At 50.0% G+C, this 20,121-nt stretch overlaps 8 protein-coding genes across 8 annotated transcripts; 5 read left to right on the top strand and 3 right to left on the bottom strand.

Annotated features, from left to right (window-relative positions):
• Positions 1–91: 91 nt before the first annotated feature.
• On the bottom strand, positions 92–2,565 carry Aud_003744 (transcription factor domain-containing protein; the record flags this gene model as incomplete). Its single annotated transcript, XM_043288691.1, has 5 exons — positions 92–1,420; positions 1,473–2,169; positions 2,217–2,369; positions 2,428–2,523; positions 2,561–2,565. 5 exons carry the CDS (start codon positions 2,563–2,565, stop codon positions 92–94), a joined length of 2,280 nt encoding a protein of 759 aa, XP_043144626.1.
• A 348-nt stretch (positions 2,566–2,913) lies between these two features.
• Positions 2,914–5,092, bottom strand: Aud_003743 (putative copper amine oxidase; the record flags this gene model as incomplete). Its single annotated transcript, XM_043288690.1, has 4 exons — positions 2,914–3,049; positions 3,103–4,073; positions 4,128–4,704; positions 4,761–5,092. 4 exons carry the CDS (start codon positions 5,090–5,092, stop codon positions 2,914–2,916), a joined length of 2,016 nt encoding a protein of 671 aa, XP_043144625.1.
• A 1,805-nt stretch (positions 5,093–6,897) lies between these two features.
• Aud_003742 (histidine phosphatase family protein) lies at positions 6,898–8,449 on the top strand (the record flags this gene model as incomplete). Its single annotated transcript, XM_043288689.1, has 3 exons — positions 6,898–7,287; positions 7,337–8,241; positions 8,296–8,449. 3 exons carry the CDS (start codon positions 6,898–6,900, stop codon positions 8,447–8,449), a joined length of 1,449 nt encoding a protein of 482 aa, XP_043144624.1.
• Positions 8,450–11,864: 3,415 nt separating this feature from the next.
• Aud_003741 (putative MFS multidrug transporter) lies at positions 11,865–13,429 on the top strand (the record flags this gene model as incomplete). The annotated part of the gene is made up of 4 exons (XM_043288688.1): positions 11,865–12,182; positions 12,243–12,398; positions 12,453–12,820; positions 12,877–13,429. 4 exons carry the CDS (start codon positions 11,865–11,867, stop codon positions 13,427–13,429), a joined length of 1,395 nt encoding a protein of 464 aa, XP_043144623.1.
• A 1,282-nt stretch (positions 13,430–14,711) lies between these two features.
• Positions 14,712–15,051, top strand: tfb5 (TFIIH complex subunit TFB5; the record flags this gene model as incomplete). The annotated part of the gene is made up of 3 exons (XM_043288687.1): positions 14,712–14,730; positions 14,800–14,951; positions 15,004–15,051. The coding sequence occupies 3 exons, from the start codon at positions 14,712–14,714 to the stop codon at positions 15,049–15,051; spliced, it is 219 nt and encodes a 72-aa protein (XP_043144622.1).
• An 896-nt stretch (positions 15,052–15,947) lies between these two features.
• On the top strand, positions 15,948–16,496 carry Aud_003739 (Hsp20/alpha crystallin family protein; the record flags this gene model as incomplete). The annotated part of the gene is made up of 1 exon (XM_043288686.1): positions 15,948–16,496. The coding sequence occupies one exon, from the start codon at positions 15,948–15,950 to the stop codon at positions 16,494–16,496; it is 549 nt and encodes a 182-aa protein (XP_043144621.1).
• A 358-nt stretch (positions 16,497–16,854) lies between these two features.
• On the bottom strand, positions 16,855–18,011 carry Aud_003738 (putative lipase/esterase family protein; the record flags this gene model as incomplete). Its single annotated transcript, XM_043288685.1, has 3 exons — positions 16,855–16,946; positions 17,000–17,366; positions 17,427–18,011. The coding sequence occupies 3 exons, from the start codon at positions 18,009–18,011 to the stop codon at positions 16,855–16,857; spliced, it is 1,044 nt and encodes a 347-aa protein (XP_043144620.1).
• Positions 18,012–18,926: 915 nt separating this feature from the next.
• On the top strand, positions 18,927–19,912 carry Aud_003737 (enoyl-CoA hydratase/isomerase family protein; the record flags this gene model as incomplete). The annotated part of the gene is made up of 3 exons (XM_043288684.1): positions 18,927–19,045; positions 19,108–19,736; positions 19,803–19,912. 3 exons carry the CDS (start codon positions 18,927–18,929, stop codon positions 19,910–19,912), a joined length of 858 nt encoding a protein of 285 aa, XP_043144619.1.
• Positions 19,913–20,121: the final 209 nt, after the last annotated feature.

Below are 20,121 nucleotides of genomic sequence, written 5' to 3'. Positions count from 1 at the left end.
TCGGTATAATTGTATCACAGTAATAGCACATAGATTTGTTGCCGTCTAGGCTTGAAGTATGAAAGCATATGATGGCATGAGCCTACTCATGCTATAATAATCCAGCCATTACCCTCGTCAACGCCTCATCCTCCGCCTGAAAGGCATCAAGACCTTCCGTCGCAGCATCAGGTAGCAGCCCTTCATCACCCGCGCCCCCATTCCCCATCCTCGAATCGAAATAAAACCCACCCGCCATCTCAAAGAAACTCGTCAGGTCCTCACAACTTGTCTCGTCCGCAAGCACCGTCGTCGGAGACGTCATGGAGCGCCAGTACGCAGACGCTGGGTGCTGCGTTGTGGGAACACCCGACATGGGCCTCTGAGTATCCGGCAGCTCGGCATGACTCCCCATCGACAGCGGGGTACCCGTAGCATCCAGTCCAAGCGGAGTGCGACGATTCGCCCCGTTCTTCTGCACTGGCTCCTTGGGCCTTTGCGCCCCGAGATTCATCCAGATCATCTTCAAGTTCTTTATGATCTTCTGTAAGCGGCGGGAGGTGCGCGCGCGTGTCGACGACCGCCGCACCATGTCAACGGCGGCGTAGAACTCGGGACGACAAACTTGGCTGAACCGCGCGGGGGCGTGCAGGACTGCCAGGAACAGCGCCGCCAATGCCGAGATGAGGAAGTAATTGAAGGGTTCCGGGCGCTGGAAGTAGAGCGGCGACACGCGGGAGAAGAAATCGAGCATGCGGACTGTGCTTTTGGCTGTTTCGACGGCGGTCGAGGCGCCGGGGACGTTGGTTTCGATACTCTCACTGCTGAGGAGGTTCTGGCGGTAAACGAGGATGCGGAGTTGGTTGGCCTGAAGGGCGAGGAGGACTTGGAGCATCATCATGCTGTCGGTTTGCGTGTGCGATTGGGGCTGGGGTTGTGGAGTGGCTGTAACTGTGGCAGCGCGGCCGGCGCGCTCAGATCGGGTTGGCAACTGGGCAGGGTCGAAGCGTAGCTCTGGAGGAATAGACTGGATCCATTGCTGGACCTGAAAGTCGAGGTAAGCGCAGTAGTCTGCTGTTGCGGCTCGAGGCCGGTTGCGCCAGCCCACGACTAGGCCCCAGATCTTGGTGCTCAGACGCGCGTAGTGGATCATGCAGGTGAGATACGGCGTGCTTGTGCCGGGTTCGGGTAGATTGGTGTCCATGTCTGAATCCTGGATGGCGAAGGGCAGGCCCGTGCCGAAGGACCATTTGCGGTCGAGCACGTAGATGCACCAGAACAGCCTGCTGGCGTATTCGCATTGCAGTTCACCGGGGAAGACACCACCGGTCTTTTGCCAGGTCTCTTGGCAGTGTAGGCCCAGTTGCATTGAACCTCGCACCGCCATGCCGATGAGCCGCCAGGAAATGACTTCGTCGTCACGATAGGAATGGAAGATGGACTGTCTCATCAGTAGCCACTCAAAGTATATCAGGCAGAAATGACGGAAATACCAGCAAAGTCAAAATGAGCAACTCCTTCATATCCACCTCCGGGACCTTGAGCCGCGTCGCAAACCGATCCTCCACGCTATCTGCCAGCAATGCCGCCCTCTCACTGCGGCCATGCGACTCGGCTAACAACGCCGTCGCTAGTAGAATCTTCAGCACCTCGATATCCCTCGCGAAGAACCACTCCTGATCCAGCGTAGCCGGTGAGCTCGGCCCCACTCCGTCCTTATCCCGGAAGTAGTCGGCAATATACGCACGCACGCTTTCCAGATCGACGCAAGGGTACATCAACCCAACCGTATTCTCGTACACGCCGACGAGACGGAGCGCCTCAGCAGAACCTAGACAACCCAGCGGATCGTCAGACGAAATTTCGTCTCGGAGCGGGGGCGCCGGACTCTGCACTGCCGTCGAGACGAGGTCATCGCTGCTGTCGAAGTCCTCGGAATGCCGTTGGCGCGCGGTCAGGCCAAACTCTGCACTCGTAGGACCGACGTAGGACGGTGACTGAGGGCGGTTCATGATGCGGTGGAGTCCTGTAGTCGTTGACGAGGAGGACATGGTTGAGATAATCGTGGAAGTATTGTTTGTCGTGGAAGGGGAGGCTGATTCAAGTTGTCGCAGGCGAGCGGACATAGCCCGCATCTCGCGTTGCAGGGCCTCGATCTGACGGTCAACGGTACTCAGTCGGGTCGAGAACCTGATCATCGTCAATTTATATCATTCAAAAACTCCGATGAGGCCGACCTTTCATCGTGGACCTGCACCTCTGGTGACGAAATTGTTCTGCTGCTGAGTGCATGTGTGGTGGGAGCATAGATGCATTGAACATTGTCGCGGTCGCAACGCGAACAGACCGTCTCTCCGCTACATTTCAGTTTCCGCCGCTTGCACTCATTGCTGTGCCCATCATTATCAGACGAAATATCACAAATGAGGTCACGACGGTGGGACGCACCATGCTACCTGTGTGTACTTGGCTCGTTTCTTGCTCCGAGGCTGCCCCGGAATGCCAGCACCGCGCTTGGGGGATTCCGAGCCCATAATTTGGCGCCTTAGCCGCTGTAACTGGTCTGGTTTACGATCTTTACCGCATCGGGACATTAGAAATCGAAGCCGATGGAATCAAAATGGGCTGATACTTGCAGTATGGTTGAAATAATATCGGGTGGAGGAGGAATAGTTGGGTAAGAGGAAGAAACACCATTCCGCGTCTCGAGCGGGCAGCGGAATTGATGCGGATTCGATGTGAGCCTGAGGCATCATTGTCCATTGCTAAAATAGGTAATTCTCAAACTCGCTTCTTCTTCTTCAAATTGAGCTGATTCCTCAATTGATATACTTTTACATACAGAGATCAACCACGGGATCTTTCCATGACTTGCTGATCAAATATACGGTTTTATAAATGTCGTGAATCATAATCCTCATCCAACAGTCTCCATCACAACTGAGCATCACGGCAACATTCCTTTTGTACGAGTCTCGACGACGCATTCCTGCTCGAGGGCACATCCAGAGAGGGATTCGCTGTAAAGAAATCCGCCGGCTTAATCATCAGTTGGAATATCTCAACAGGCCTATTGACTGTTAGCAGAGAGACACTGATTGAAGGGGATAAAGCGTTGCCCACATTACTGGCCAATCCTCTACACGAGGATTGTGCGTGATACCAAAGGTACTCCAGACCACCACATCCGTATCAACCACTGATTCGCCTCGTTTGACGGCGTCGGCTACACCATCCACCTCCTGCTGGCTCTGAAGCGTGTATCGACCTCCCGCATACAGCTCACCATCGCGATGCTTTGTCACCCACACGTGGTGTTGTGCAAACTGCGCGCGCTTGGCTTGGACGGAGTCAGGATCCGCCAGTAACCGCTGGGTCGCCAGCGGAATGAACTTGTAACCGACAGGGTGACCGCTGATGGGGTTCTTCTTATGAGGGTTGATCATCTTGATGGTACGGTTCAGATCCGGAGCGGCGTCGAGGTAGCAAGCGCGCTCAAGCGTCTGTTGAGTGACCTTGTAGAAGTTGCCCTTAGGGTTGGTGATGTCGTTCATGGGAACTGGGTGGGATTCCTCAACCACGACGGAATTATTTGGTCCGTCAATTGCCGGGTCCATACGGACACAGAAGATATGCTGATGGTTCTGCGCCAAGACACCTCCGCTCACTACGTTACCGTAATCGCTGACCTTGCCCGGGTCGATGTTGACGACGTTCAGAATGCCTGTCGCGCGGGACTCGACTGTAATGCCGCCAGATTGATCGAACTTGTAGGCGAAGATGTACTCGTAGTTTGCCAGCGTGATGATGAATTGCACGACCAGTTCGCGGTTCCGGGTGACCACAGCACGGCCTGTCCTCCAGTTGGAGTGCTTCCAACCGATGCCGTTGTCCTGTTCGTGCAGGCAGATGGCATTGGGCAATTTCTTCGCACTACCGTCGGGTCCTGTAAGGACAGCATCAAAGTATTTGATCACACCCAGGCAGTCACAGCCAAGAGAAAGGTTGTTGGCCATGTTACCACCACCACCATCGCCAAAGTCGAAAGCCTGTTTGCGGTGGAAGGGAGGACGAGGGTCTGCATACGGAACAGTCTAAATCCTGATCAGTCAAATTGTCTCTAAATAATCCCTGTGAAAACGACCTACCATCTCGCTGATAGACAGTCGGTGCATCACGCTACGACCATCGTACCAGACATCATGGATAGTCGCACCCTCACGAGGATTAAAAGCAACACGGAAACGCCACTTCTGCCACTCGACCAAGGACTCATTTGTGACGCGGAAAGAAGGGCCCTCAGGCTGCACGACGTTCAGAGGCTTCAGATCTTGCCGTGTGCCTTCTGGCAGAAGCTCCGGCACGTAGTCGGAAGACTTGCAGTGCCCGATAATATCACGCTTGAAGGTTTGCTCGGTCAAACCATCTCCCTTGCCACCGGTGGCCGGGCGATCTACCCGAATGATTTCTTGGGTATGCGCATCCATCACAGGGATCAATGGCAGGGGGTAAGAGTAGAAGTTCGCATCCGGGTTATTCTTGCTCTTGTCGGTAGCAAAACAGAGACCCTGGAAGTACCGCCGATTCTCATCAGTGTTGTCCAATCCACCATAGGGCCATGGCTCGATTGTGACCTCAAATCCCGGCGGCAGGTCAAAATCTTCCAAGGCTTTCTTAAATAAGGGGGAGGTAAAACATCGCTCAACGAGGTTCTCGAATTCGCTCCTGTCATATCGTCATTAGCAGGTAATCGTCTTTTCTTCATATGCATCCCAACGCACATAGTAATCGCAGCATGGTGCTGCTTTCCGACAATGTTATGCTTGACACGCTTCCGCGCTACAACGTCGACGACGGACTCATGGAAGGCGGGGATGCGGTCGGCTCCAATGACATCATATTGGCAAATAGCGAGACGAGGGGGTCGAGGGGTAGTTGGACTCAGACGACCAGCGTGCTCAAGAGCTAAGAACTCGCGAAGCTGGTCCTTGGGAGGTTCTGATAGGTAGATCTCCCGGAAGTCAATGACGGTGTTGGGGTGCTCTGCGATAACGACATCGCGCGCAAGGTTAGTCTCCGCTTCGGAGAGAATTGCTAGAGGGTGAGGAGCCATGTCAGGTGGTATTGAATGATGAAAAACAAATTAATCGCAAGATGAAGCATTGAGGAGGCAGCAGCGAGGTGGAAGCCATTTTGTACCACCTGGGCGTATTTCTTGCCTGATTGGGATGTGACGCGGGGGCCAAAGGATGTCGGAGCCTCGGAACGTCGGAATAGCTTTTCATGGCGGAAGCTTTCCGTGTCCTCTGTTGTGGTTGGTCGAGGAGGCCGGGGGTGGATGACCCTGGAGAATGCCTAACCATTTTTGGGATATGACACGCGATCGTACCATTGCGCCTATCAACATGATAACAGTTAACAGAGAGACCGATTGAAGCCGGTTGAGATAGTACCAATGGAATTGAGTCAATTGACAGATGATGGTTTTGTTCCTTTGGAAAATACCAGATTCTACAATAGCGATTAGGGCTAGATTAAGAGTGGTCCTCTGGCCATCCGAGGTACACAGCATACCTTATTCTTCAAGGGACATTGTCAACGAATCATCAACGATCTCTGCATCCGACACCAAACTGGCTTCACCCAGAAAATGCATATCATGAGGTAGGCCAGAATACCTATTCCCATCTTGCCTTTACCCTCATGAGCCTCTCGCAACGGTGTGCTTCCTGCTGGTTTTTAGTCTTAACATCCCAGGCTCACAGCCATCAGGAACCCAGGAAATCATGATTCTAGAGGGCTAACCTTTTGCACACCAGCTGCATGATATGCAGGAAGATGCAGTAATTTACTAGAGACATAAGTATACAAGAGATAAATAGGCATGAGACGTAGTTCAATAAGTATTAAACACTCAAACAATGCATGCACAGGAGACTTCTTGGTGCTTAAAAGCTTCTATAGGCAGTATTGTCCCAACTAGGCCTTTCTGTGCAACTGCCTAAACTTGAAGGTATCTGTTAAATAGCATATATTGACGGATCCTATAATGAATTAGCCTTGCTTGAAATGTCGTAAGCATATTGGAGTGGTAAGATGGGACAGTAGGGACTTATAGCTTAGTCACATTGGTCTTGTAACTGTTGATACCTTTAATGTACAAGTTAAGACTTATACAAACAAATAACAGGCTGATCCTAATGGGCATGTTTGAGTAGGATTCTATGAAGTACATGTCGGTTGAATATCACCCACATAATTAGAATGCCTTCTAGTAGAGTGCTAAACCTAGTACGTCCTAAAGCGCCACAGCGCTCCCCTATGGTTCTGGTAGCATTTACATAGCCCGAGGAAATTACTTATATGGGCTATATTTTTCTTGCCTCTATCCAAGGTTGAGGACAGAGGCAGCTATAGTGGGCGGGAAGAGGCATTGACGAAGAGAATTACAGTAAGAAAGATGGGTATAAAAATTAGTATTACAGACAGACTAATAATGATTCAGTCGAATACCTAAGAATGAATGTTCTACTTGCATTCTCTGCTCACTGTTGGGCGCTCTCCTGGTGCCTTATAGTTATGTGCTTGGCCAACTATATATCAACAGTCTTCTGATGTCCACTTTCAAAACTTCTGCTTAGCCCACATTAGCAGCTTTTCTGTAACAATTATTTAGAATACATTACATTGAGGGATTATAATAGTAGATTTCTTGGCCATAATAATAATGCCCAACCGATTGCAAGCCTCTGAGAACATGGCTTAATTATTGTTTGTGTTGGCAGCACCACGTGGAAGATATAGCATTCTTAGTGGACGCAGATCATCTAGCAGAGATGTGTTTCCCACTTCAACTTGGCCCTCAGCAACAACTAAAGGATCTTCGACCTTCGGAACACGGCAGCTCAAGTATAAATAATGCGAATATGGAGTGTTTACCATGATCAAACCGTCTCACTCTACGAAGCTCTAGTCAACATGCTATCATTAGGCTTGACGCTTTTGTTCTCGGGGACGGCAACGCTCGCCTCCCGTGACACCTTCTATCCGCCTCTGAACCACACCACATTCATCACCAACACCTCCTACGGCACCTATGGCGGCATCTACACTGCTCCCGCTGACAGTGCTAGCTCACCGTCCGCCGGTGATGTCTACAATTACTGTGCCATGCCTCATCCGCGCGGAGAGACCTACTCCCTGCCGCCCCTTGTTGCAAATCATTCCATCAAGGCCAAGCTGGTATATCTTGAATACTTGCAGCGCCACCAACGGCGGACTCCTTACAACATCCTTCCTGGAGGAGAGGTAACCCACTTTTTTCCAATTCTGCCGATCGGCCGCTAACATCGTCCAGGATCAAGAATACAACTGTAACAACATCGATCCACATGTCTACGCCGCGCCAGCTTCGCAGCACCCGTCACCTGTCGCTGTGTATGGTCAAGCCTACTCAGATCCATCCAACCCATACCTTACCACCTACGTTAATGGGTCCTGCCAGTACCCCCAACTCACTCTGGGCGGCTTCCTCGACGGCTACCAGCACGGCCGTGATCTCTGGGCCGTCTACGGCCGCCAGCAAGGCTTGATCCCCTCAACCCCAGACCAGAAGAAAGTCTGGTTCCGCTCCAGCTCCTCGGCACTGACGCAGGGCTCCGCTGGCGCCGTCCTACGCGGCATCTGGCCAGAGTACCACGAACCCATTCCATTGCACCAGCAAGCTTCCGCCGTTGACACAGTCAACAGCGGCTTCCCGTGCTCCGCGCGCAACAGCCTCCTATCCGCGATTCGATCCACTGCCGAATGGAACGAGCATCTCACAGTAACGCAGACCCTCCGTGACAGTCTCGCAAACATGTTCGACGCGCAGGGCGAGTCCGCCTGGACTTCGAATTTCGACCACTTCGCCGACAATTTCCAGGCCCGCCTGTGTAACGGGTACAGACTGCCATGTCGCGTCCAGGACCGGACGCAGTGTGTAACCGCGACCCAAGCGGACGAGGTCTTCCGCGCCGGTGACTGGGAGTATAATTACTTGTGGCGGCGGAACGCGAATGCGACGCGGTACATCCAGGTCATTGAGGGTTTGTTTATCGGGGAGATAGTACGGAAGCTGGAGGCAGTTGCGGAAGGTGCATCGAAGCTGGCGTATAGCCATAACTTTGTGCATGATGGGGATATCTCCCCTGTTCTGGGGGCGTTGGGGATCAAAGTGATGCGGTGGCCGGGAATGGGCTCGAACATCGCCTTTGAAGTTTGGTAAGTTTGTCTACTCTTTTCCCTGGGTCTAATATCGGTTTCTGACGAAAGCAGGAAAACGTCGAGTTCGGAGTACTTTGCTCGTGTCCTGTACAGCGGCCACGCCATTGAAACAATCCATGGGCGGCTGGACTGGATCCCACTGTCGAGATTGCTGAATATTTTACGCCCCTTTGTCCCGGAAGATATCAAGTCAATGTGTAGTTAACTTAATTAATCCGTATAGAATTAGGTTGACTGAAACCCCAAAGTTAATCTGGCGTTTCACATCAGAACAATGCAATTGGATGGGATATGCCCTGCATTATTCTACTAATAGTGGACCTTGCTTGTGCATTCACGTTGTCTCGAAGCAATATTTAAATCTCATGGTCACTCACTAACAAATGAACGAACCTATTGATCTCCAGCCGGCTTGGGCAAATGCTTCCGTAAGACTCTTTTTTTAATGGAAATGCGGCCGCTTTATACCTAATAATACAAATAAAAATGGAGGGCACTCTACGCCCATTTACTGATGTATGGGGTTTCAGCGACTGCGTGTGCCTTTACTGACAGCCCGGGAGTCGAGCTGCAGATAGGGCATTTCCGTTGAATGGAACTCACCTCCATTCCCTGTTTGATGAGTCCGTTGCTACCCATCCCGACTCCGGCCCGGTTCTTCACGGTCTGGGCCAAATGAAGCGCGTCGCGACTATCAAAAGGCCTGGTTTTGAAAGGCGGCGGTAATGTGCTTCCCTGTGAGGGAGAAGTTCTTAGAATTGTTGCCTCAAAACCCGGCATTCTGGCTCCACGCGTCCTTCGTTCCTTCCAGTTCGCAGACGACGCAAAATACTTCGGTACGATGGGATATATTGTTATGGATTACATCAATGGTCAATCTCTCGATAGCTTCTGGAAGGCCTCGGCGATGAGCAGAAGCTGGGATGTCTCACGACAAACCGCCCAATGATACTCGAAATGCAGTCTGTGAAACACCAGAGCCAGGGCCAAATGGCGGTGGACCATGTCGTGGACGAATCTTTACTCATTACAGTGCCGGTCCATTCAAGGACAAGACCGAGTTTGAAGGCTGGTTCAATCATAAGCTGGAGATCTATAACGAATACAATTAGGCTCCGCAAAGTATCCTCGCCTTCTGATTCACCGAGTTCGTTCTTACCCATCAGGACATTAGCCCTCGGAATCTCGTTTTGGACCAAGATGGCCTAGTTTGGCTCATGGACTGGGCGGATGCTGGAATATATCCTCCAGCATTTGAGAGTGCAGCCCTGGCCTCCCAGATGAGTTTTCCAGACTTTAGTACCATGGTGCTGTCATTTCTGCCACGGTACCCTGACGAAGAAACGCAATTGCATTCTATTGGATATGGGTTAACAACAGCCGCGCTGTCTGAATACGGGAATGACCACTGGAAACTGGACGAGGGACGCCTTCTCTTCAAAAACAGAGCAATGTGGTTAATTCAATCGAACCAGATGCAGATAGACAGGCATATATCTGGATCATACACCCTCACTGCTCACAACAGTAGCAATAATGCCCATCCGAACAGCACTGCGGAAACTCCCCATGACAGCAAACAGCATGCGAGCACGGAGGCGAGCAGCGGTAGCAATCTAGCATACATCAGTCACATCGATCATTCGTCGGTTGCTTCAACGTACGGCTGTCGTCGATCCCCAGGACAGTCTGTTCTAGGTTCAAGGCAGGGGTCCTCTGCACGTCTGCGGCAGCCATCTTTACTTCTCCTGTATACTTTAATAAATACCGGTTGATAATCCGGAATGGTAATCTTACGTGCAGATATGCGGTGTTCTGCCTGGACGGCGAAAAAGTACAGGAACATCGCGGAGATGTAGATAGGCTTCATTGTGAGAATAGATGGGTGGCTCATTTCCCTCAAGTCAAGAACGCGAGAGCACTGGATTTATGTAGGTATCGAGCGACGTGCTTTTGTACTCAGATGAGATTGTCATCTGCCACTGTACATTTTTGTGTCATATGGCGGGCTGGATTAACATCAGCTGATCGGTCCCCAACAATTGCGGGTTTGTTAAGAATTGGGAAGAGCAGAGTAATCGTATAGACCAGTATTACGAGACTCCTGCATAATATCAGACATAATAACAGACGAAGGTGTGTTTGTCTTCGTTCTGTTCTTAAGATACAATCCTAACACAATCTAAACGGAAGCGAGAATGACGGTATTCAAAGATGACACAATGCTCCCTCGTCCACGAAAATGTTGCCCGGATGAAGGTCCATGAGACCAAGGAAAAGGGGCCCTTTCCTATGCTCTTTGTGAGTAACTGTGAAATAATAGTTCCCATAGAGGTCAGCACAGCAATCTGTGACTATTCGTCTTCTTCAGAGATGACTGATTGGTAAGTGTTCAATCTAAGCACATGATAGGTAAGCAAGCCCTGTGTCTGTCGTGGAATACATTTTGGGCACGAATCCATGATTGCTGGGCCTCCAATCTCGATTTCGAATATGAAAAAGGAAGTTCTTTCTTCGTTAATTATTCATTAGAAATGCAGCATACTCCATGGAAATGACTGAAACTGACACCTGAGGCAATCAAGTAAACAACACGCGATCTCCACGTTTCCGTCATGTGGGAAGCTTGCTCGACTTGGGCAGGGCGGTGGGAGTTCGTTCGTGTCTCGGCTTCAATCATGTGATTTTCAACGGTTCTGGCCAGGGGACAGGCTGAAGTAGAACGTCTCAGCCACGGGAGCCCAAACAGCATGCCATTTCTGTCCATTAGCACTAGCTTTAGGTCTTATTCAGAAAATCTGCAAGTATTTTCTTGTCTATTTTCATGAACTCATCATGATGAAAATGAATAATTGCCTCCATAGCTGGTCTCAGGATGATGAAATAGCTATAGGATCCTGAACTAACAGCTCGCGTCAAATCAGCTTGTTCCAGGTGGGACACAAACTGGAGTAGTTATTGACGTAGAGGGATCATTTTTTGCCATGTTTGCATGCGTTATCAACTTATCAAATCAGAGAATTGGGCAAGGGAACAAAGCTCCTTAATGATTGGGTATATTATTGGAGAATTACTTATCACTTTGGCTTGATTATAAATGCTTATCCGCCAGCTTCCACTTCTGGCAGAATCGAGTCTTCATCACCTTTGGCAGCAATAATATCCCACTGTCAATATCCATGGGGACGAAAGCTCTACTATCTTTGCCTTCAAAACATCCCGCATTCAGAAAGCATCATGGTAGCTGAACCGCAAAGAGACGCAGTGCCTTCCGAGGCCACGCCGTTGATAGAGCATCAGCTCACGGATCATGATGAAACACCGATATCACCTTCATTTCTCAGAGGAACGGTCATCACCATCACTGTGGGCTTGTTGCTATTTATTCAAAGTAAATAAATTGCCATTCGGGGTCTTTCATGGTAATGACTAAGGAATGCCATTGCAGCCACGAACATATCAATGTTGACCACGGCGCAATCGGATATCGCAGAAGATCTCGACGCCTTTTCGGAAACGACATGGTTCAGCTCAGCATACCTAGTACGTCCATTCAATGTCCTTCAAGGGCGGCCCATCACATGCCAGTGGGCTAATTAGTGCCTCTCATAAAGATCGCAATGTCCAGTGTCTCTCCTCTAGCAGGACGTCTCTGTCAGATCTTCACAGCCCGTAATTATACTCTTTTCTCTGTGACGATCTTGTCCGTCGGACTCTTTGTTACTGCCGCTTCCCGAAGCCTGCCGGTCTTCCTTTTTGGACGTGCGTTATCTGGCTGTGGCAGTGCGGGCGTTATGGTCACCTCCTTCATCCTTATCCTTGACCTGACAAGCAAGAAGAGAAGAGGTCTCTTCATTGGCTTGTTAAATGTTGGAATGACTACAGGAGTAGCTTGCGGTGCGGTACTTGCCGGATTGCTGACGCCAGTCTTCGGATGGGTATGTCATCTTTCGTCCAGATAATTGGAAAGGATATGGAGCTGACTCTTATCACCGTAGCGCCTGATCTTCTGGGTTCAAGCACCTGCTTCGTTGATTCTCGGGCTGATCGAGTATCTCGCTGTTCCCAACACGAAGAATACTTCCATGAGTCTGCAGGCCAGTTCTCCCTGGCAAAGACTAGCCAAAGTCGATTATGCGGGTGCCTTGACTCTGGTAAGACTGCCAAGGGCTCGATGACAGAGGTTGAGGATTAACCATTTCTTCCAGACAAGTTCAGTATTTCTGCTGCTTTTCAGTCTTGCGTCGCCAAACTCAACTGTCACGATCACACCTCTGGTCTTGAGCTTCGTCTCTTTCGCCGTTTTCCTTCTTATCGAGTTGAAGTTCACATCAGAGCCGATAATCCCGATTGAAGTGCTCAAAGCAAGAAGCATACTGGCTACCTGCCTAGCAGCTCTCATCTCGATGATGGCCCGCTGGTCTGTTCTCTTTTTCACGCCAGTGTATGCAATTGCGGTCCGACAATGGTCTCCCGCCTCCGCTGGGTTGATCCTGGTTCCAACGAACGCAGGGTTTGGCCTTGGAGGCCTGTTGGTCGGATGGATCCATATTCGCAAGACGAGCAGTTACTACCTGTGGGTGTTATTGCAATTGATTCGAGAAAGCCCAAAGCTGACCTGTCGTGCAATAGCTCCACGCTGGTAGTTTTCCTGCTCTTTGCAGTGACGAACTTTATACTGGCCATACTATCGACACCTTCTTCACCTACCATCGCCTACGTCGTCTCGACCTTTTTTAATGGCCTTTTCATCGGCGCTTCGATGAACTATGCATTGTCTCATATGCTACACCTTACCGATCCAAACGTGCACTACATTGTGACCTCCCTCCTAGGCATGTTCCGAGGTTCTGCTGGAAGCTTCGGATCCGCCATTGGCGGCGGCTTCTTTCAGCGGGAGCTGAAGAAAGCACTTGAAAAGGGATTTGGTAAGCACGGACTTTCTGCAAAAGATGACCTTGTTCGTAAACTTTTGGGAAGCCCGGCGTTAGTGAGGAAACTGAGTGGACTGGAGAAAGAGGTGGCCATTCAAAGCTACGAGCATGCAGTCAAGCTGTTGATCCTGGGCGGCTGTGTTCTGGCTCTAGTAGCGACAATCATCCAAGCTTGTACAGGCTGGAGAGCACCTCATGAGGTCGAGAAGGATGTCCATGATGATCTGGAGGATAGACTCGATCAGGAATAATAGACTGTCTCAAAAGCTTTTTACATGATTCATTTGCAATATATATGTCCATCAGCAGACTTTGATGCCTTCCACAGTACAGAGTACCTTATCTTCGCCAAAATAACTCTTGGTGACGACGGAAAGGTCACAGTTGTATAACACCCAATCTATATACACCGCTTCGCCAACATTGTGGAACTCATTGTTCTGAATTCAAATTCATCCAAGATCCTTCCCTGCTCCGTCGTTAGATGTTAGACTTGGTGGCCTTTGGGAGGCATAATTGATGTGGCCAAGAGTCTGGTCCAGGACTTATCTCATTAATTTTCGGACCCATTCGCACCCACTCGGTCAATAATAGATATTGATAGAACAATACTATCCCTTGTTAGGTAAGGATAATAAGGATGAGTCTTTAAAATATCTTCCAGTGGTTCCATACTGCCATAGCTTTGGTACATGTATATTTCGATGACATGTTTGCAACCTTCTTCCATCTATACACACGCGTTGTTGAATTTGTTAAGAGGTCTGCCCTAATATGTTATCCATTACCTCACTGGCAAGGTGTGTTAACATTCACTTACCCTGCAGTTAGGCTATTTTACCTTGGAGATCTGTGAGCTAGCACTGTCAGCGGGAGCAGTGTAGAGGTGGAACAGACAATCCAGAAGACTCTGAGACGGCCAAGCCTCACTCAAAGCATAAAAAGCGCTATCACTGCAGGCTTCCTGAGGAGCTAGAAATATGCTGGTGAGAAAAGACGCAAGGCAATGCTTGGGGTATGCTCTCTGTAATCGCCAAGCTGAACCTCAACTCAAGGTTGCGCCAGGTCTTATACTTGCAAACGAGGTCACGTCCTTCAACTCTCACCACAACTACTCAATACAATTCCAGTAACGATTCCTATATCGTAGGATGTAGCCAACATGATCATGTAAAAGCTCTACGTGCAAACGCATTTCTTAAAGAAGAATCTGAGAGCTTCGTGCGCAGGAGCCTTGACATATTTGGTGAGAGCAGGGCTATGAGCCCATGTTGATTGCGGAACGACAAAAAGCACTATACCTAAATAGGAGAGCTAACCCCAATCCAGTAATTCACGATCTTCCAAAAACTGGTGCCTTGGTGCCTTGGTGCCTTGATCTCTGCGAGCCTTGGCGCTCTGGTGTGGACCTCCGCGACAGACTCGCAATTTTGCGAGATCTCAATATTCCTTTGATCCCAGTTTGATACAGACTAGAAACCTATATTTGCTTAACTCAGACCATCATCTCAATAACCGAAACAAATTTTTATCATGCCTCGTGCAATTAAAGGTGCGCCGATCATTGGACCCTTAAGATGGTTGACTGTGAACTGTTCTGACCAATATCGCACCATGACAGGAGTACTCATCGAGTGCGATCCATCCGTCAAAGCTATCATACTGAAGTATGACGAAGAAAGCCATGATTACATTGTGGAGGATCTAGACGATGACCGCCATCTAGTCATCAAGGAAAGCCAGCTACAAAATTTGAAGGAAAGACTAGGAAGGGTATGGATACCGAAACTTCTTCAGTGCCATGGGTGCGCTAATATTCGGATAGGAGCTTGATGAGAAAGTAATGCAGCCCGAAGAATCCGAATCTGAGTAAAGAGGAACGACGTCACCCAAATCGCCGAGGCAACGATACATCTCGTGAAGTTTTGGACGCCCCAGTATGGCCATTGGCCATCGACAGTAGGCCCGTCTTCGACAACGTTTTTCGACGAACTATTACCTGGAAATCCTACGGTCGCGACGAGCATGCTCGTCGACAGGAAGCAGAACTGCGAAAATGGTATCGAAGAATTCCGTCGAAATCTACGCTGTCCACAAGTGATTTCACTGTGAAATCACGCAGCATAATGCTTGCAATAAGACACGTTGCAAGATGCATTTGTGGTGTGACATAGAGCCAATAATCTCTATCATTTCCATGTCATGATGTGATGCAGGTTTGAATTCTGGTCTGGTGGCGAATTCAGATTGTAGCCAGAACCTACGATGGAGGAACACGTTGTGGCGGAGAATCATGCATTGAGCCTAGAGCCTGTATGACAGCTCATTAGACGAATGAACTGTGGTGAAACCAGGACATTCCATGGACAGCATCTGGTCGAAGTGCGGATTGCTTCGAAGCTTCTTCAAGCTATCTGAAGCTCTACGTGAAGCTTATGTGGAGATCCCCTTCTATCACGTGATCATCGAATCTCCGCGAACCATCGAGTGCACTCCAGCTATGTGCAGTCGACAATGCTCGATGATTCGTGATGCATCAAGCAACATCCAGCGCTCTCGAGCAGCACTTCCGAAGTCATCAAGGTAGAATCATGGGACATTCTCGAACCATGGCTCAGGGGTATTTAGGCACCTCCAACACCCCGTCTACTCGGGGTTCAGTTCACCAGATCAGAACACAACAATCACGATAACAATACACTCACATCAACTACAACAACCTTTCTCAGCGATATCAACTCGTTAACAACCTCATCACACACATTCAAAATGTCTCTCTTCCACAGCTTCCACACTCCTGGCGACTTCTCTCCTCTCTTCCGCCTTCTGGACGACTACGATGTCCACCGGTCGACCAGAGGCCAGACTTCCTCTGTGCGCTCCTTTGCACCCCGCTTTGATGTTCGCGAGACCAACGATGCCTACCTTCTGGACGGCGAGCTTCCCGGTATCGCCCAGAAGGACATCGACATTGAGTTCTCCGATAGCGATACTCTCGTGATCAAGGGCCGCAGCGAGCGCGAATACCACTCCGGCACTCCCGAACAGGCCACCCCGGAGCCCTCTGACGACAAGCAGAAGGAGAAGGAGAGTACCGAGATGGTCAAGACCGGTGACAAGCAAGTCAGCAAGAACGACAACAGGAAGCACCGCTACTGGGTGAGCGAGCGCTCTGTCGGCGAGTTCCACCGCACCTTCCAGTTCCCGACTCCTGTCGACCAGGACAGCGTCAAGGCCAGCCTGAAGAACGGCATTCTGTCCATCGTTGTGCCGAAGAGGGTCGTCAACACTGGCTCCAAGAAGATTACCATCGAGTAAATGGTCGACGACTGGAACCATTCTGACACGAGCATGATGTGACAACGAAGTGACGATAATTGCATACCTCCTTGTCTTTCCTTTGCATTCAACTGAGTTAGTTCGAAAGTTTCTCGACTCGACGGCAAGATGTTCTCGGTGGAAGCGCTTTTTTAAGTCAGTCCTTTCCTGCATACTTAGTGTACACTGTCAAGCAATAATTAAATTTAATTATTTTACTTCAACTTTGCTTTCTCATAATCGTAGTCCATATTGAGTAGAGTTGTCGCACAGTATAGTACACAGATGTAACTGAGAGGAGAGTATCGACATAAACATATACAGTGAATACAATAATTGGCCATGCACCTTGCACGCACTATCGCTGAAGAGCGTAGACTTCGTTCAAGAATTGCACCGCTTCCCCGAATATCTGGTCTCTGAGCTTCGTGTCGATGAATATCGATGGAACTAGTAAGTCACAGTTAGTTGCAGTTCAGCAAATCAGGAATACTACGTCATACTTTCCAACCACCCGTGTATCTGACCCTCGTCGAACCTGCTCTCAATGCGGTAGGGTTGCAACCGCGACTCGGACAAGTCCTGCTGATCAGCCAAGCCGCGATTGATGGCCGCAGCCTCCTCTTTCAACCTCTCCACGAACACAGTCTGCTCGTGCAGCAGAATATCCATTTTCGGAACCACGAACATCATATTCCGGGGCAGGCACTCGATATCCGCCAGGATAGGATGAAGTAGTGGATTGGTCAGGTTCTTCTCCCGTCCCGGTCCTGCGTACGCGTCCATCAGGGGCTGCAAGAAGGCCAGGGGGTCTTTCTCTGGAAATCCAGCCGGGCGAGGTTTCTCCCACGGCGGGAGCCGCAGATCAACCTGATAATAACCTCATATTAACCCCGGTCGATGTAGACGTTGGATAAGATATCTACCAACCGGTGCATAGAACGTCACTGACGCCTTGATACTGAACTCCGTATGCGCCAGCCGCTGCGCAACCCCTAATGCCAGATTCCCGCCAGCGGAGAATCCGCTCACACTCATCGATCTCGCATTTGCATCCCAAAGCCGCTCGGCGTTCTCGATCAACCATTCCGCAACGTCCTGGACGTCTTCATGCGCGGTTGGAAAGGTGTAACGCGGTGCATACCGGTGGGAAGTAGATACAACGATCGCTCCCGTTTCGTTGGCGACTTTCTGACAGAATGACGTCTGGCCTTCTGGGAGTCCGCCTAGGAATCCGCCGCCATGGATGTTGAGATGGAGAGCCCTCGATCCAAACTGGTTTTGTGTCCGTGGGTGATAGACGATGGCGCGGACTGAATGGCCTGGCGTTCGCTTCAGAGGAATCCAGATGACAGTCCGGCGGCCTTTGGTGAAAAGTCCGGGGAGATATTGGATTGTGTTGGAGAGTAGTACGATCGGCTGGAAAGCCAGGAGTCGCCAGCGAAAAGTGGGTGGTAATGATGGACAGAAGATAGCGTCGTAGAGAGGGCCAAACCAGCTGTTTAGAAACGACATCTTCGTCTTGGTTGATCAGAGAATGCACTGAAGTGAGAGAAGTGGTTGTGCTCGTATTCTCGCTGCTGCATTTATGCCACGTGAGTCATCATCTCAACCCCTGCGTTCGTTCATCTTTTCATGGCAAAGCCATTTAAAAGCCATTTCACAAATTAATATCATCTGATGACCAAGTGGCAGTGTCTTTAGAGGATTCAAAAGGTACGTCTCTATGCTGAAGGTCGAACCCCGCTAAGAAAGCTGAGGCATATGTGGCATAGTAGCTGTGGTCATTCGTTGTCAATTCGCTTTCATGCCTCCTAAAATCATGCAGCCATTTGGAGAGGAAAATTTATAGATGCAGTTATACTGAGCAATTATAAAGCATCAATAGTATGTCCACTGTGTCCAGTTGTCCGAGGCATTCAATTTTAAGGTTGCCGTGCAAAATATACATTTGCAGAATCCGAACAGCTTCCACCCTACCTCTTCCTATGTTTAAGAAGTCTGCTTGACTATAGCACTTCCCTTTCATTTGTATATCCAGATATATTTTATGCTAGCTGTGATCATATAATCGTAAATGCTGGCCTTGTCAAAATCAGTTGAACTTCAGGATATCTCGTCGCTTATCTGATCGGACCGAGGCACGTGAAGTCACCGACCAGAGTAGCATCTCCAACTCTCGATCCATCTTCTAGGATTCAAATTTGTATAAAATTCCTGTCATTTGTTCCAAACGCCTTGCTGTGCTCTACGAACTCTGAAAGCTACTCATTGTGCAACATTTATCCCAGTGCTCGGCAAGCTATACAGGACGGTCAAAGTTACCGAGGTCCACCGAGCTTCTACCCCAGATATCCACTGAGCACATAACATCAGAACAGAGAAGCTTCACAACATTAGGGGTTGGACCAGCACCAGAATTATATCGCCATGGCAGAAAACGATTACCAGTCACTCAAATACTTCATCGTCCGGTTTCCAGCCGAGCAGCAATATGTCGCCCACGTGGAGATTAACCGCCCCGACAAGATGAATGCCTTCTTCGAGGCGTAAGTATCAGCTCCTCGGGGTTATTCTCCATTTGATAAAAAACAGAACTAACAGAAACCAGAATGTGGATTGAGCTGGGTCAACTCTTCGACCGTCTCTCGCAGGACCCCTCCGTCCGCGCCATCGTCCTCAGCGGCGCAGGCGAGAAAGCCTTCACCACAGGCCTAGACGTCACCGCCGCTTCGCAGGGCCTCCTGTCCGCGGACGGTGACAAGGCAGTCGATCCCGCGCGCAAGGCGGCTCATCTCCGCCGTCACATTGTCTCCTTCCAGGACTGCATTACGGCCGTCGAGCGCTGCGAGAAGCCCGTCGTCGTCGCGATGCACGGCTTCTCGCTCGGCCTGGCGGTTGATCTGTCCACGGCGGCGGATGTGCGCGTCTGCGCGCGCGGCACCAAGTTCGCCGTCAAGGAGGTGGATATCGGCCTTGCGGCGGATATTGGGACATTGAGCCGGTTGCCCAAGGTGGTGGGGAGCTTTGGATGGGTGAAGGAGGTGGCACTGACGGCGAGAATATTTGGAGCGGAGGAGGCGCTGCGCGTTGGGTTTGTGAACCAGGTTTTTGAGAATAAGCAGGCGGCTGTTCAGGGCGCTCTGGAGATGGCTGCCTTAATGGCGACAAAGAGTCCGGTCGCGGTGCAGGGGACGAAGGAGATTTTGAATTATTCGAGGGATCACTCTGTGCAGGATGGTAAGTGCTCTCCCTACTACGCTTTTCTTCTACGCGTGACAAGCAATATCGGCTGACGCACTGCAGGTCTTCGATATACCGCCGTCTGGAATAGTGCAATGCTGCAGACCAAGGATGTTTCGGCCGCGTTGCTATCTGGGCTGAAGAAGCGCACTCCCACGTTTGAAAAACTGTAATTTATTTGCATATTTCTCCGCAATGTTCCCGCGGGGAGTTAGCCAGTCTCTCCGACTTTACTCTATTTATACTCGGAATGATGCTCCGTGACGAAAGTTTGAGTCGGGGTTACGTATACGAGCATATCCCCAAGCCACATAGATTGAAGGATCTAGATCAATCCTCCAATCAGCCACTGTTCCTGATCCTCTGGAATGTATCCGCCACT

Source organism: Aspergillus udagawae (assembly GCF_001078395.1).
Source record: "Aspergillus udagawae IFM 46973 DNA, scaffold_2, whole genome shotgun sequence".
Lineage (NCBI taxonomy): Eukaryota > Fungi > Ascomycota > Eurotiomycetes > Eurotiales > Aspergillaceae > Aspergillus > Aspergillus udagawae.
Note: the sequence above shows the minus strand (reverse complement) of the source record. Positions and strands in the feature narration are given on the sequence as shown.